Genomic DNA, 17,746 nt, shown 5'->3' with positions numbered 1-17,746 from the left:
TTTTGGCTTAAAGCTCTGACTGCCAGGAACTAAGCCTCAGGGGAGGCATTTCAGCCTCTCAGAATGGGGGAAAAACTGCCCAGAAGCCAAGAAATCACCACATGATTGGGGAATCCTGTTTGCCCAGAACCAAATGACTGGTGAACCAGGGAACTCTGGCGGGCTGGACTGGGTCTCCAGCAGGGCCAGATTTGGTACCTGGGCCTCAGGTTCTATACCCCTGGACTAAAGTGAGCCTATGTCTTTTATATGATTTGTTGAGTGGGGCAGGGGGTGGGGGGAGCTAAGCTGTTTCACAAATTCCAAAAGTTGAACATAGCTAGGAAGACCCACTTATGACCTTTTGGGCTAGGAAGTGCTAATTAAAAAGGAAAGTGCTCATTCATCAGGAGACGGCTCTGGCTTCCTGTTTTGTGGGGCAGGAAAGATGTGCAGTAGGTCAAGTGGAGCTACTGGGGCTTCCTTGTAGATTTCTTAAAGCAAGGGTGGCAACCTGTTGTCTCAAGACATTGTCGGACTCCAGCTCCCATCATCCCTGACCACTGGCCATGTTGGCTGAGGCTGATGGGAAAGGCCATGGGTTCCCCACCCCAGTATAAATCCTGTGGTCACAAATCTTGTGCAGGTGCTTGGTTCTAGATATTTTAATCCAAAACTGTACTGCGTTTGACATATCTAATAGTAAAACCGGGGTCAGGAGACCTTATATAGTGGCGGATGCATACCTGAGTAATGGCTTCAACAACAGGTTCTGGTAGTGGTCCGCTGTTGCCGATGCATGTCATGCACCCGTAACCTACCACATCAAACCTGCGTAGAGCATGAAACAGATGATGTTATCAGGGAACTTGTATGAGGAAAAAAAAGAAAAACGTATCGCACCACTGCAAAGTATACTGTTTGCCAAGCAGAGAGCGACATCAGTCAAATTGGTACACAAAACAATTTTCCTCCTAAACCAGAATGTTACTTTACAGGCGAGGGGCCCTTTGTATTTTATTGATTGCCATGAAGGGGTGGGAGGGAAGAGGGCAACTGTATTTAGATGCTCTGTACTGACTGTTCCTGCGGGCAAATTTGTAACCACCATACAGGCCCGTCTCAGGCCTAGTTCACATAAAAGGAAAAAAGAGATGGTAATTGTTAAACCGTCTCTGGACTGGACCACTTCAGTTTCCAAAGGGCTGGAGCTTGAATGAATGTGCAAGGAGTCTTGCACTAGCCTAGTCTCCCCTCTGATATGCTAATTTTCTAAGTGTGGGGAGGGGTGTTTTTGGTTTGCTTTTTGTTTAATACAGATGGATATTTCTTCATTTGATCCTCTACCCACAGTCTGGAGTGGTACACTTTCGTCACCATGTCTGTCATTTCTGTAAAGCAGGGCTTGGTCAGGAATAATCCCAACTGCAGTAAAATGGCATGAATTTATATACATGATGGCAAAGAAGCAGATAAAATCTATCCCCACTGAAGCCTAGTCTTGCTTACTCCAAGTTTATTAATCTGTTGAATGACATTTTAAGAGGTACAATTTTAACTATAGCCTCATTCAGGCAGTCAGCTTAACACACAAGGGCACAAACTGTGCAGGGGATATGGGGCTGCATGTGCCAGCCCTGCCCCGCAAGTCCACATGAGCCCTGAACTGGCCCTGACCCATCTGATCCCAATCTTTATGCTGAATGTGTGAAGACTGGGGGCAAAGGGGGTGGGGCCAGAACACACGCACTCTACACGCTTCATGCCCTCACTCATTTGGCTGAACATAGTGCTTATATGGAAGTATGTAACCATAACTTTAGAGGAGGGGTTCCCAACCCTTTTGGGTCAGTGGGCACATTTGGAATCTTGAAAAGGGTTATGGGCTCTCTCACAAAATGGCTGCCATGAGGTGGGGCTTGCCCATTCATAAAATGGTTTCCATAATGGGCATGGCCAGTCACAAACCACTCATTTCTCAGAAAGCAAACTGGTGAGACGAAAAGAAAAGTAACTTGCCCAAGAACCTAAGTAGAAAGCAGAGGTGGGGGTCTGAACTCTAAAACACAAAAGCACTCTTCTTATGAACTCAGAGATGGTGATGGAAGGTAGCACTTCATACTTGCAGCATGAAAACACCATAGTTAAAGAGCCATTTTTAATTTAACAAAATCTTGAGGACCAAATTAAAAGTCAGGGGAGGCAGGGGCACCAAGAGAGGTTTACAGGGGCACATTGGTGCCCACGGGCACCACATTAGAGACTCCAACTTTAGTATTACTACTACTACAACATCTACATTTCTATACCACCCCATAGCTGAAGCTCTCTGGGCAGTTTACAAAAGTTAACACATTAAAATACAATATACCAAGTTTAAAAGCCATTTCCATAAAAGCACCCAGACAATATACACAAACAACATATAACTAAAAACAACCTTGAACTAAAAACGATTTAACAAAAAATAAAAAATAAATATCCAACAATAAAACCACACAGCTTAAAACCACACAGCTTAAAAACAGTATACAACACTCAGGAAAAGGAGCAAGAATTCTAGAAAGGGAAGGCCTGCCGGAATAACGGTCTTTAATTCCTACTTAAGGACCTTCAACGAGGCCAGCAGGCGCATGTCAACCGGCGGGTTGTTCCACAAGCGAGGGGCGGCAAAGGAGAAGGCCCTCTTGCGTGTGGCTGCCAGTCTCACATTAGGCAGCTGCAGCAGATGGCCCCAAGAGGACCGTAGGTGGCAGACTGGGACATAGGGGAGAAGGTGCTCCCTAAGGGGGAGCATACATCAGATGTATTGAGCTAGCCCGCCTGGAGTTCCAACCCAGCCCTCCAGCAAAAAATACGCTGATATTTCAAAAAACATTTTTGGCCCTGCCCCCTTTGCTTTCAGCCTTGCCCACCACTGTAATGTGGCCCCCAGCTGCTTTTCTCAAACTGAATACGGCCCTCAGGCTGGAAAAGGTTCAACACTCCTGGGGTCCCTATTTTCAACTGTTCTGGTTTCTCAGTTGTTTTTAGCTGTGATTTTGCTTGTCTTCTAGTTACAGCCTGCAACAAATAATTGTTTGATAAAGTGAATAAGTATGATAGAGGAACCTTTAAAAATGTTATAAATTGTATACATTTATACAAGAATAAGAATAATTAAACCCAGGCTTTTTCAACTGAGGAACAGTCTCTGATAGTAAAGTACAATCGGAAGGGCCTCCACTGAGCTCCCAGACAAAAAAAGAAGACGTGAAAATAACCTCTTACCCGAGCTGAGCAAGATAAGGCATAACTCCACTTTCCCTCAGATAGTATGTGACTACTCCGCTTCCTGGGGACAGGCTAGTTTTAATGTATGGCTTCACGGTCAGGCCGGCTTCCACAGCTTTCTTCGCAAGCAATCCTGAAAAAACATCCACGGCCAAGCACGTCAATAAACATATGACGCGACCTTATCCCGAATCAGATCATTTGTACATCCAGGCCACGTCATCTACTCTCACGGCCAGTGGCGTCGTGGCACATTTTGAAGGGCAAGTGCTCATCACGACAGTCTCCATGGCCAAGCCCAAGGAGAGTCCAAACATTCAGGCAACCATATTAAAAAGCAACAGTTCTAGTAGTTTTCAACAGCCTCTCTGGCCTCCACCAGGAGCAGGTCTTTCATAAAGTTGATGAGTCTCCATTGCCCATTCATGAGCAAGCCACCCCAAGTTAACTTTGCATTACAACAGGGAACAATACATTCTTGCTGGGAATATTCATTTCCCCCCCAGCTACTGTGAGGATTGCAGCTAAGCTCAGAGGGAACGGGGGATGCCTGAGGGGGTGGCGGATGACATCAGCATCCATGCTGATAAAAAAGTGAGGGTGCTGCGTCCCTGTGAGCCCTGGCTCCACCACACCATTGCCAGTGCGCCTCCCAGGTCTCCTTCTCTGCCTGCACTGGAGATGTTGGGTTTTGAACTTGAGACGTTCTGAATGCAAAAAATGTGCGTCTTCCATGGTTACAGTCCTCCCCTAAAAAGGGTACCACATCTTGCCTTCCTCCTGCAACAGGGAGAGAACCAGCAACCTCTCTGGGCTGCAAGCAACACCTCTGGCCAACCAAGGTCCCAGTCAGACAGCTGGCACAATGCGAGCCCTAAGAGTTATGTCCCAAGACATTTTAAAACAAAAAAAGCCTGCAGTTCATCACCAGACTATTCTCTAAGCACCAGCTCAGAATGCACTAATGTTACAGTGCTGTACTCAACAGGGGTCGTAACGTGGCATGACTGGACATTTCCATGAAATCTACATTCGAATACAATGATTTGTACGTTTTGGCAGAAATAACCGAGAGCAGCGAGACGGCTTATCTATGCCACAGATTTTACCTGCTCTTAATTGTCACTCCCTCTGCCCAGGGAACCTTGGGGATTGTAGTTCTGTGGAGGGAGGTCTAGAGATGGCTAACAAAATGTGCGGCACCCTCAGCAAACTACAATTCCCAAGGGGTTGGGGCGAACTCCTGCAGTTAAAGTGGCAAAAAGAAAAGATACAAGTTGAGCAAATAATACTAGTAAGAGAAGAGTCCTGCTGGATCATACCAAAGACCTATTTATTCCGGCATTCTGTTTGCACAGTGGCCAACCAGATGCCTATGGGAAGCCCACAACAGGACATGAATGCAATAGCACCCTCCATGTTGAGGGTGTTGAGATAGCTGAAGGCATAAGCCCTTTAGAGTTCTTTTCAGAGATCTACTGCCATTAAAATGATGTTAAGAGGTTCACGGTCAAGACATCACCTGCAAAACTGGTGTGAGTGGACTTCCTGCCCATAGAGCTTTGCACTGGTGGCTGCTTAGAATTTTGAAATGAATGCAGAATCTTCTGGGCAAGCATTCACTTTCAGGTAAACAGACCAGAGGTGGGCAATATGCATCCTGCCTGCAGCATCTGCTCTTTTTTGCAGCCCTTGCTGCCTCCCTGTAAGTTGCTGGAACTTGGTGGCATGTGGGTGGAGGTGGCAAAAAAGCTCCATTTTCACTTTAAAACAAGGTGCGTGGATGGTGCGTGGCTTGTTTGAATGCAAATTCGGGTTCTCCCGGGGGGTCCAGGAGCACAATTTTGCATTAAAATTAAAAATTTAAAGTGAAAATGGGGCTTTTTTTGCCACCTCTGAATTTGGCAGTGGGGTGTGTGCACAACCCCTGGTGGGTTCTGGGGGTCGGAAATTGGCCCCTGGGCCCTTTGAGTTTGCCCACCCCTGAAATAGACTATCAGATCTGCACAGCAAAGTACGTAACTTAAAGCAACCACTAGATCTGGACCAAATTCCTTTGGAGTCGACATGCTGGGTCTTTAAGTTTTAATTGTTTTGTGTGTTTTTAAAACTGCAGTTTGCTCTACATAGTCTGCAGTGTGCTGAATATACCCTCACTCTCTCAATAGGGGACTAAGAAAGAGAGCTCACACGCAGGGGAAACAGGGCTGTGTCTATCTACTTGAAGGCGACTGCTGTTCACCAAAGTAAACAAGTAATTGACTAATACCATCCTCCACCCCAGGATCCCTTGTTGGATAGGCCTAAAGGTAGACAAGTAATTGGCTAAGAGTACTGACTAATTCCATCCTCCAGCCCAGGATCCCTTGCTACATAGACCTAAAGGCAAAAAACAGCAAGACAGTACTGAAAGTCAGTTGTGCCAGCTTCTTTAAGGGACTCTCGACTGCCCCTTCCCAAACTCAACACCAAAATACAAATTTGTAGTTAAATGACACACAAGAGTAGTTAAATGATGCATAACATGACCAGACACACTTACCAGCTCCTAACATAACAGAAGGATTACTTGTGTTGGTACAGCTGGTAATGGCAGCAATCACGACTGACCCATGTGTAAGTTCAAACTCCTGATCGTTGTAAGCAAATTTCACATGGTTGTTGTGATGTTCAGGGGCAATTTGGAAACCTTTAAACCCTTGCTACAATGAAGAGTCAACAAGGAAACAGAAATATTTTGAATTACAATGATGAATGTTCAAAAGAGAAAAGGCAAAGGAAGCGAAACAGATAGTTCTGGGTCAGCCATTCTGGTCAGTGAAAGATACCAGAGGCAGATTTATCTCTCCATGGAATAGAAAGAGAACAACAAACTGATCTGCAACAAAATGTCATAATGTGGCATGCTCCTGAGCAGTATTCCAGCCAATCAGCCATGCTTCCTTCCAGGACACCCCATTACATTACATTCCACTTCCCCCTTGATTTTCCATTTTTTCCTCCCAACCTTCAGCCAGCATTCCACACCCACTGAGCATGCTCAGTCCTCAAAAACAACATCGGATGGAGAATTCAGTGGGTGAGGTTCCTCAAAAGGAAGTACTTGGGGAATACTAGCCTAAGAATACAGAAACTTCTGGACTGTTGAAAGGAAGTCTGAAGCGAATTAAAGCAAGGAAGCAAGTCTGAAGCAATATTCTCCAAAAAAAATAAAAAGAAAAGAAAAATGAATCTTAGTTGCCAAAGGAAAAGCCATTTACCTTAGCTCCCAAGCAGGCCTCAAAATCCTTCTTCATGTCACAGACTGCAACCTTGTCCTGTGGCCTTTTAGGGCCACTGCAGCATGGCACAACAGTTTGCAGATCCAGCTCTATAATCTACATAAAAGAAAGAGGGAGAGGGAGAGGTAAAGAGAGGGACACTAGCCTTCTTGGGTATACAACAAGACAGGCAAGATACAGTGCTCCCGACTGCTATGTGGTACTTTATTTCCTCCCCACAGTGGAATGAACTGCATCATAGGAACACTGGCATCTGTCTCCTACCCAAGTCAGACCCTCGGTCCCTCTAGCCCAGTCCTCTCTACACTAGCTATCCCCAATCCGGCAGCCTCCAGATGTGTTGGACCCCCAACTCCCATCATCCCCACCACTGGTCATGCTGATGGGGGGTAATGGGAGTTGCAGCCCAACACATCTGGAGGGTGTCAGGTTGGGGAAGGGTGGTCTACTCACTGGCAGTGGCTCTCCAGGGCTTGAGGCAGGAGGAATCTTTCCCAGCCCTACCTAGGCGGGCAGCGATTGAGCCCAGGACCTGTGCATGCCAAGCACGTGCTCGGCCTTCGCCTGAGCTAGTCTTCCCCTTCCATTCACTTACGTGGAAGGAAGTACAGGGGCTACCTTGGGAACACTGCCGGCATTGCTCTCTGCCCTGGGTGACCCTAGCCACTGAGACTCAAGCCTGGGCTGTTTCTTGTAATCCTAGTGATGCCAGTTTTAAAGCAGATGCATCCTGTAAAGCAGCCTTCCTCAACCTGATGCCCTCCCAGGACTACAACTCCCAGCATCCCCCCAGCCAGCCATGTTAAAAGAATTCTCTTCTCTATGGACCACAGGACACATTGCTATTGGGTAGGGCAAGGGTGGGCAGCTTATGGCCCTCCAGATGTTTGGGACTCCAACTCCCATCAGCCCCAGCCAGCATGGCAAATGGTCAGGGATGATGGGAGCAGGAGTCCAACAACATTCATTCATTCATTCATTATTTGGAGGGCCACAGGTTGCCCTTCCCTGGTAGAGGAGGACAAGACTGAATGATCTGCAGCTATTAGCCATGATGCCTAAATGGAATTGTCATATTCACAGGTAGGGTCTCTCTGATGGCCAGATGCTTGGGACAAGTGACGGCCATCATCATCCATGCACCATTTGTGAGTTTCTGGGCAATCTGGCTGGCTACTGCCCAAGACAGAATGCTGGGCTAGATGGACATTTCATCCAGCAAGGGCAGTTCTTATAGACCTGGGATGTCCAATTTCTAACGCTCCGGAAGCTTTATACAGAAGGTTATATTGCTTCTTATCTTGATATGTTTGTTATTTATCGAAAGGATGTTAGGCCACATTTCATTGTAATTTACCACTTATGACAAATAGGGCAAACCCCACAGGATTAACAGCACAATGTCAGGGATTTACTCCAAGGCAGGCCTGCACCCACCAGCCTTGTACAGGGTGTCTTGTCAGGTGCTCAACAGCACGCTCCATTTATGAAGCCACAGGCAGGCCACATGAACAAGCCAGTGTGGTGTAGTGGCGAGAGTGTTGGCCTGGGAGTTGGGAGATTCAGGTTCTAGTCCCCACTCGGCCATGGAAGCTCACTGGGTGACTTTGGGCCAGTCACAGACTCTCAGCCCAACCCTCCTCACAGGGTTGTTGTTGTGAGGATAAAATGGAGGAGAAGGAGGACTATGTATGCCACCTTGGGTTCCTTAAGGAGGAAAAAAGGCGGGATATAAATGCAATAAATAAATAAATAAATAAACAAACAAGAGGTTTATCAAGCTCTTGGTGGTCTGCTGCATCTGGCTGGTGGCCTTCCTCTGGCATGGTGGACCCCCCCCCCCCCCGACCTGGTCTGCACCAACATGTTTCAAAGTCTTTAGAGGAACTTTTAAGTGAGGAATGAGACAGAAATCCTAGTTTATCCTCACATAAGGCAGAGCAGCAAATGGTGCCTCCCCCACCCCCCACAGTCAACATGTAGAATATTCAAGGCCAGCCAAGTTATTTTGGCACCTGAGGCAAAAAAATCCCACAAATGCCTCTCCCTGTCCCTGGCAGTAAAAATACAATAATAAGAAATTAAATAACTAACAATCTCCTGTCCTTTCATGCCACCCACACAGTGATTTCAGGAGTTCTGAAAATGCTACGCCACTCTGCTAAATGCTCTGCAACACTCCGTTTAAACCCCTACCCCATTGTGGGCGCTGCAGGACCTTTTAAAGTCCCTTAAGTGGCCTGGGGCTTGAACGTTCTTTTGAGGAAGGTACATAATTAAGGGGGCAATCCTATGCAGACAGGTGGCCATCTCCAAACTCAGAGGCGACCGCCTATCCAATGCAGGGCAGGAGAAGCACGGAGTGGATCGTTCCCTCCGCACTTCTCCTGCCCTCCATTTGCATCTAGACAGCCAATTTCGGCTGTCTAGCCGCGGAAGGTTGGAGCAGGGGAGGAGGCTGCCAGACGACACACTGGATGTGTCATACTGGCATTTCCGCTCTCCCCACCCTGGAATGCCCCCCAGAATGCCCCGTTTTGGCCACTCTGCGCTCCTCTTGCGAGCATGGAGCACCGTGGAAGGGGACAAAGGTTGGTTCCCAGAAAACTGGATATCCTATGGCCGTCTAGCTGCTGACTAGTGGCCATAGGATTGCTCCCTAAGTAAACCCACCTGAGTAAAGTCTGGATCCTGAGATGAGTTACTGAAGTCTCTGAACATTCCTACAGCCTCAAGGTATTTTCTTATATGCTTAATCTTTTCTTGATCACGGCCTATAGCAGATAGAAATAACCACTCAATCAAGTTGCAACATTTCAAGCATGCATGAAGACAATACCTCATGGAACAGAATGTTTAGCACACTACATATGACTTTAAAAGACCTCAGCAACTGAGCCATGCCCAGAATTACACTGGGTACTAAATATCAAAAGACTTTGATATTTCTTATTGCAAATTTTTTGTCATGTCTAAAAATTTAGGTTGGTGGGTGCAAAAATGTATTTCTGAATGATCATACTGGCCCTCAAGAAATACGTTTACACAGCTAAGGTTTCAGATAACATGGACAGATGTTCTGGACTGAGTTTTTCAAAGTACAGCTATGCATTGTCTTCCTGCCGCTCACCTGTTTGGACCAGGTATTTGATGCTAACTTCATCCACCGGGAAGAAGGCTGCGGTTGCTCCATACTCCGGGCACATGTTGGCAATGGTGGCTCGATCAGCAATGGACAGCTGAGCAACTCCAGGCCCAAAGAACTCTACAAATTTACCCACGACCCCCACCTGGCGTAGATGCTGTAACAGATTAAAAATGGCAGTCAGTGCCATCTAACATGGTCTTATTACATGGGACATCAAAAAAGGGCCAAACTTGGATATGCCTGAGCTGTGATTACTGCTTCCAAATGAGAACCTGAGCTTTCCATCAGGCACACTTACAGCCTGATCTGAAACTTGTTTAATTGGAAGTAAGTCTCCCCGACCTCAGTGAGGCTTCCTGGCTAAGCATGCTTAGGACTGTATCCTTAGTTTGCCTTTTGTGCATGACACACTTGCAGCAGCATGGATTGATTTGATTTTAAAACCACAAAGGTCAAGAAATTCAGAACTGCCTCGTTGTCCTTATACACGTTTTGATATCTTTACTTGCCAGCAACAGCAAAGTTGATTGATGCACCTACACTGAATGATTTTTAAACATTCTGACTAATTGTCTCTCACAGATCTATTACATATTTGCAACACTGTAGACTATTTTTGCAGTTGTAAATAGGTTGCTGTAATTCTTTGCTACAAGGACTGGAGAAAGTCTATTTAATTTGGTTTTAACCTATAGGGAAGATCTTTATTTTGGCATCATCATAGATCTGTTCATGTTTGTTTTGGATGTTCCATTTCTTTTATTTATGGCTTGCACTGGTCTTTGGCTATAAAGCAATAAAATACGTACATACATACGTATGTATGTATGCATGCATGCATATATGTAAATATTTGTAATACTTTTGTTTTCGTCTTTTAAATAAGGCAGCTTTCCCCCAACAGGGTATCAGAACAGTCACAACCATTATCGTAGTGATACGCTGCTCTTACAAGGGGTTCATAGTAGCGTCCCTCCCAAGGGAAAGCTCGACACCCAGTTAGCTTCAACACTGCTGAAGCATCAGATACCCCTAAACCAGCCTTCTCCAAGGCAGTGTCCTCCAAATGTTTTGGACTACAATCCCCACTATGCCTGACCATTGGAAATGCTGGTATGGGCTGATGGGGGCTGCAGTCCAAAACATCTCAAGAACTCCAGGCTGGGGAAGGTTGCCCAAGACAACTGATGGAGGCCATGTTGTTAGAGACAGGAAGAACCTCTAGTGCTCAAATTTCAGGCCCCCCCATAGACAATATTTTCGGGAGTCTCTGGGTACCATGATTTGGTTAAAACTAGAGGGGAATACAGGACTAGGACTTATGGATTCTCAGTAAAGGCACCCTACCTTTCCTCCTTATCATCCAAGCACTGGGAACCTCTGTCAACAATGTCACATACCAGAACTACTGTACCTCATTACATTCTCCAAATTCAGGTTTCCTGCCTTAAACCTGTGCGAAGTAAATTAATATGTTCTAGCAGGGGAGCATATTGACAGGCAGGCTGAAAAATTTTGTTTCATGGCATGCACCATTTTTAGAATGCAGAAGCTCATCTTTACACCTTGGGCTTATTTATTTATTTATTATTATTTATTTAATAGACTTATATTCCGCTTACCATATTTTTAAAAAAATCTCTATCCTATTTACCAGAGAATCGAAATACATTAAAAGACCTTGTAATATACAGCAAAATATATAATAATTGCAAAAACATTTATATATAGCACTGATTAAAAAAAATTAAAACCAATACAACATCATAATCAACAAACGGGGCAGCACACTCATTCAGGGAAGGCCTGGGTGAACTTCTTTCCTATATAATGCAAATACATATCCCCGCACCCCGCAACAGTCCTGTTTGTTGCAATCATTCTAGCCACTGGTTTTGCCCCGAGGGTAGAACAGGCTTTTCCTGCACTGCACATCGGAAACGTCACACAAATCTCGCGCTTGAAATTCTTGCTCAAAAGCCACCTGATTATATGCCTCAGGCTGGGACTCAGAAACAATCTCCTCTATTCCTGAACCTGAAACATCACTTTCCCCAACTTGCATTTCCCAACCAGTTTAAAGTCTACCCTGCTCTTACGTAGTCAGTTTCTGAGTGGGATTGAGGTCACTCTGTTAATTGTGGCATAGATATACGCAGGGCTCAACTAATGGGGGGAAGGGGCCCGTCATGAAATTCACAAGCCCCTATCCGGGATTACGTCTGATATTAACCCAATCATGCCCCCTTGTAGCCTTTCAGCACAGATGGTCAGGGGTCAGGCTCCCTGCACAATTCAAGCACTGGCTGTAAGTCAGGAAAAATAATACTTCACGATTTTCTAGCACATTTCAAGTGTGCAAAGTGTTTTATATACCTTACCTCAGAAATTCCTGCAAGAAGCCCTACTAGGTAGGTCAGCGTTATTAACCCAGTAGAGCAGACTGAGGTTGGGGCAAGCTGAAGATCAGAGCCAACAGTGTCCTTCCACCATCAGAACTGAAAGTGCTGATGGGAGGGATTTCCCCTCCCCTTTGCTGCGGCCCAAATCTGATCCGTAGTGTTGGGGGACCCCTCTGGATCAGATCTTAGGGCTGCGCATGGGGGGGGGCGGCACAGGGGGGAGGAGAGGATGGGAAAGTCCTGTCACACAAGCGGATTCCCACTTAGGCAATGATGGATTTAAGCTGCAGACTCAGAATACTGTCTTTCCTTAGGCCAGGGGTCCCTAGCCTTTTTGGACCCGTGGACACATTTGGGAATTTGAGAAACTGCTATGGGCAACACCACAAAATGGCTCTCATGGAAGATGTGGTTAGTCACATAATGACTGCCAAGGGTGCCTGGCTAGTCAAGAGGTGGGGTGGGTGAGAAAGAGCAAGGCTGGAGGTTGAGAGGGAGAAATGGAAAGAGTTACTTCCTGGCCCATCCAGTCTTCTTCCATCCACAGAGACCTTTCCCGTTTGCTCTCTCTTTGTCCACTCCTATCCTCTAGCCTTCCTGTTTCTCTCCCACAACACTTTCCTCACTATCTGTCTCCCTTCCCTGACCCTAGTCTTCTTTCTCTCCCTTCCTAGCCCCGAGCCTTGCTCTTTCTCCCCCCCCATCTCTTTGACACACTGTTTCTTCCCACTCCAAGGCCCTAGCCTCGCTCTTTCTCTCCCCTCTACCCCTTTGTCTTGCTTTCTCTTCATTCCCGCTGAATAGCTGATCAGGAACAGGAAGGAGAACCTGGTGCCCTAACATTTTTTAAATTTTTTATTTTTAAAAAGGGGTTTTTGAAGGGGGCAGGGAGTGATGAGTTTTACAAGTGCCACTGGACGTTCCAGAGGGTGTTTTGGCACCAGTAGGTGCCATGTTGCGGACCCCTGCCCTAGGACACCTAGAGAATTTGTGAATGAAGTGAGATTTGAATGGAGGATTTTGTAGCTCACACTCTTACCCATGCCACATAATGGAGAGACTCTGTCTGCCTGTCCCCAGTCTATTCGTAGGCAAATCTCTGGAATTAAGTGAAGACTTTATCACTGGAAACTGGACAACAGTGATGTGGGGGTGTCAGGTTTCTACCTATCACCTGAGTAATTCTTTAAGAATCTCTTGCCTCCTTAAGAGTCCCACCTTCCTTCTTTTAAACTTCCCCTTCCCAGTAATGTGAGGTTTAAGCTGTAGATGTGGGGTGAGTGACACACCAGACATTTGGGGTTTAACCACAGCATTTTACTGGTAAATTTAAAGCCAGCAGTCATAACTATAGGCATTTACACAATACAGCTGAATGATACAAAAAGACTTAAAAGAAAATACAAGCTGCAAAATACAAGTTCCTTTACCCTAGCTGTCCTTAGACTCCTCTAGGCTGCTTCTTCCTGCTCCCTTTTCAGGCTCTGGTCTCCCAACTCTGCTCTTACTGGCACACGTTCTCTCTCTTTATATACCCTCCTCCCTCAAAACCGAAAGTACTGCTTTAGACCTTAAGAAATGAAACTGAACTGGGAAACTGAAACTTAACCAGGGAAATGAAACTACTCCTCTTAGGGATATCCCCTCCCAACAAAAGCTGCAGGCCTCTAACTCTGATCTTTTTTCCTTTTGCCTCTGTAGGCCCCAAACCTTCACAGGAGGATTGTGGTGTCACGCCCTGTTCTTACCTTGGTCACTGTGAGCACTATGTCTGTGGATGTGACAAGCGACTGAGGGCTTCCTATCAACTTGTAACCAATCACTTCAGGAAGCACCATGCTGATTGGCTGGCCCAGCATCACTGCTTCCGCTTCAATGCCACCCACGCCTGGTCGATGATAAGAAGGACGTTAGAACAAAACTGATTCTTCTCATGCAACCAAACCAAAGGATAATGGCTGGCGAGCAACAACATTGCAGAGAGGAAGAGATCAGAACAAAGCGGAGTCATCATAAATGTAGGTCCTGCAAATATACTTGATATCTTACTCTCTTCAGGACTCTTTTGGAAGGGGAGGGGGATCACCAACACTTCCAAATCAGAAAAGTTGCCTGCCTGGTTGCCTAGAGACATTTCTTAATAGGTATTACTACAGGTCCTCTTGCAAGCCCTTGAAAGCAATAGCTGAGTTTACCGGAAGTACAATGAACTCTGTTACTACTACTACATTCATATCCCGCTGTTGTTCCTCTTGCAAGGAACCCAAGGCGGCTTATCTCACAACATCCCTGTGAGGTAGGTTAGGCTGAGAATCAGCGACCAAAGTTACCCGGTGAGCTTCATGGCCCAAGTGGGGACTAGAACCTGGGTCTCCTGAGTCCCAGTCCAACACTCTAACTGCTATACCACACTGGCTCTCATCTAAGACAGACTTCCCTAACCCGGTGCCCTCCAGATGTGTTTGACTACAATTCCCATCATCTCCGGCTAGCATGTTCAATAGATCTGGAGGGCACCAGGTTGGGGAAGGCTGATCTAAGACAACACTGCACAGTGTTTTACGCCTTAAAATGCATGGTTCTATTAGCTGATTAGGCAATCCTTTTATACCTTGTTTGGGCGGAGCGGGGAGAGGAAAGAACCCTCTTCTGGAACTGGAAGAGAGTCAAACTTCTTGTTTGTTGGTAGGTGCTGAGTCAAAGCATTCCCCAGAAACATTAAAGACATTACTGCTGGGGTTTTCTTTAAACTGGAGCGATTAGACTGATATTAGGTGGGTTTTTAATTGGATTTTAATCTTGCGGGGATTTATTTATTTATTTATTGAATTTATACCCCGCCTTTTTTCCTCTTGCAAGGAACCCAAGGCGGCTTACATTATCCTCCTCCTCTCCATTTTATCCTCACAACAACAACCCTGTGAGGTGGGTTGGGCTGAGAGTCTGTGACTGGCCCAAAGTCACCCAGTGAGCTTCCATGGCTGAGTGGGGACTAGAACCCGGATCTCCCAGCTCCTAGTCCAACACTCTTGCCACTACACCACACTGGCTTAATATTTGAGAGGGAGGGGACTGTTGTTGTTAACGCGGCATAGAGTTTTATTTTTAAAGCCTAGTTTTAAATAATTTGTAGAATGCCTGGAGTGTAAGAGATCTAGATGAATAACATTTTTCTCACTTTCTTTCTTACAATTAACACCCATCTATCCTAACTTTGCCTTCTCTCATTCTCTCTCTGCAGACCAGTAGAGATGTGATGTCAGGGCTCTCTTAACCACTGGGTCAAGGGATACATTGACAACGTTAACCACGCAAAAAACCTAACTGAGGGAACCCACACAGATAATTTATTATATTTATACCTATCTTTTCAGCTAGATTAGCTCCCCAAATGGCTTATGATTAAAATCCATACAAATATACAATATGTTTAGGGAAATGTTGCGGTGCACCTGTGCATATTAGTGTATTACGCATGCGCATATACATAGCACAGTCTTTTCTGGCCACTGGCAGTTAGTAATACAAGCCAGGTTCCAAGTTCTTCCCTCCACAGGGAGCTGCAGAAGCTGCAGCTGACACAGGAGTTCATGACAGACCAGCTACTGCAATATTAGCCTGCTTACATGCTTTGAACACTGGGGGAGCCCCCCCTTTGCATCCCTCTGTCATCCAGAGGGTGCTTGGCACAGGAGCAGTAATGCCTAAAAGCTGCCAACCCAATGCAGTGCCTTCACACAAGGAAATTATGGTGCTGAAGTGGGATGTGGCACATATTTGGGCCGCTGCATGAAGACAGAAGCTTTTGGCCCTCAGATTTCAAGGCTTATATGAATACAAAGCTGTCTTATACCAAGTCAGGTCGCTGGTCCATCTAGCCCCGTTTTGCAGGGGTGCACAACCTTTTTGGCCCCGAGGGCTGCATCCGGTGTCTGCTAGGGATGCACACACAACAGTCACACTCACACCCCAGTCACGTTCTCCCCAGTCACACTCACACACCAGTCACACTCAATCCAGCAGCAACAGGTCTTGAAGCAACAGCATCTGTTCCATGTCACAGTAGTAAGGGGCTAAACCCCCTCCCCAGCCCAGCCACCCCAAACCAAACCCAACTGGCCCCCACCCAAAAAGAAAGGAAAAAAAACAAAACGTTCTAGGAACAGGCTCCATGGTTCCTGCCATAGAAGCCTTGTTCCTAGAGTGTCCCAGGAAGCAGACAGGAACTTTCAAGCCCTGCTTCCTAGGACAATCTAGCAATGAGGCTTCTGTGGCAAGAACCTACAGAGCCCATTCCTAGAGTGTTTCTCCAGCCTTTTTTTTTTGGAAGATGCTGGGGCCTGCCAGACTGTGTGTGTGTGTGTGTGTGTGTGCTGCCTGTGGCCCATGGGCCACACTTTTTACACCCTTGCTGTATTGCCTATACTGACTGGCAGCAGCTCTCAAGGCAGAAGTTTTGAATCAGATCAGCTATCCAAGATCCTTTTGATTGATGCCAGGGATTGAATTGCATGCAAAGCATATGCTCTCCTACTGAACTATGAATCCTCATTGTAGTTTCTGGGGGGGGGGGGGAATCAGACACAGTTATCTACAGGCACACAGGGTTGTATCCAATGTTAGTCCTATTTAGGGTAGACCACTGAAATGAATGAGACTTAAATTACAGGACATCACTAACTTAAGTCCATTTTAATGGGTCTACTCTAAGTAGGGCTAACTTTGGAAACAACCCAGGGCAAGGGTGGGCAGAAGGTAGATCTCCAGATGTTTTCGACTTCAGCTCTCAGCACTGGCCATGCTGACTGGGGCTTATGGGAGTTGAAGTCCAAAACATCTGCAAATCTACCTTCTGCCCACCTAGAATACTGCAGACATAAAACAGATTGTTAGATATAGTAAGAGTAGCAAGAACAAGAGCATGCATAAATACAGATGTTAATGGACAAAAATAATCAAGTTCCTGTCTCTATCCTTCTCATCAGTCCTTACCATTCAAAGACTAATAGCACAATTTGTTGGACTGATATCCAAAACATCTGAAGGGCACCAGGTTGGGAGTGGCTACTTTAAACCCACATATTTCTAGGAGTCTTTGTTCACAAGATTAAGAAACCAACTTACAAAATTATTGTGAGCAGAGCTATTTAAGAGAGAGAGAGAGAGAGAGAGAGAGAGAGAGAGAGAGAGAGAGAGAGAATGTCTGTCTGTGTGTTTATACACACAACAAATCCAACCAATAAAACCAATCCCGCCTTTCTCAAACTTTTTGAATATAAAAATGTCACATTTTCTTGGGGAAACAAGAAAGAATAGGCTTTGTTTATCTGCAATTGCACATAAACACCCTCTCTTTCATGAATTCTCCCAAATGCAACTTAAGTATTACCCAGTGAACAGGTAGCTGAAGAGCACTTACCCCAGCCAAGGACTCCCAAGCCATTAATCATTGTGGTATGTGAATCTGTGCCCACCACACTATCTGGATAATAGTATCCATTCTGATCAAAGACGACTCTTGCCAAGTACTCTAAATTCACTTGATGGATAATCCCAGAGCCTGGGGGAATAATCCTCATGTTCTGGAAGGCTTGGGAGCCCCACTGAAACACAAAATGGGAAAGGCGCAATCCCTTAGACGCAGGAAAAACTAACCTCTAGCC

General features: G+C 45.9%; 1 protein-coding gene across 2 annotated transcripts in view; it reads right to left on the bottom strand.

The window, feature by feature from the left end:
- The window catches only part of ACO1 (aconitase 1), a 65,797-nt gene that overhangs the window by 17,481 nt on the left and 30,570 nt on the right, over positions 1–17,746 (bottom strand). For both annotated transcript variants that reach the window (XM_084834638.1, XM_084834639.1), the window contains 8 exons: positions 17,503–17,686; positions 13,832–13,971; positions 9,664–9,835; positions 9,207–9,307; positions 6,513–6,629; positions 5,795–5,954; positions 3,250–3,385; positions 726–810 (listed from right to left, as the gene is read on the bottom strand). In XM_084834638.1, coding sequence (XP_084690764.1) covers positions 726–810; positions 3,250–3,385; positions 5,795–5,954; positions 6,513–6,629; positions 9,207–9,307; positions 9,664–9,835; positions 13,832–13,971; positions 17,503–17,686 — 1,095 coding nt within the window. The remainder of the gene's footprint in view (positions 1–725; positions 811–3,249; positions 3,386–5,794; positions 5,955–6,512; positions 6,630–9,206; positions 9,308–9,663; positions 9,836–13,831; positions 13,972–17,502; positions 17,687–17,746) is intronic.

The sequence above is a fragment of the Heloderma suspectum genome, chromosome 2, assembly GCF_057233095.1.
Source record: "Heloderma suspectum isolate Gila_16-S chromosome 2, 16-S_ref, whole genome shotgun sequence".
Classification (NCBI taxonomy): Eukaryota; Metazoa; Chordata; class Lepidosauria; order Squamata; family Helodermatidae; genus Heloderma; species Heloderma suspectum.
Note: the sequence above shows the minus strand (reverse complement) of the source record. Positions and strands in the feature narration are given on the sequence as shown.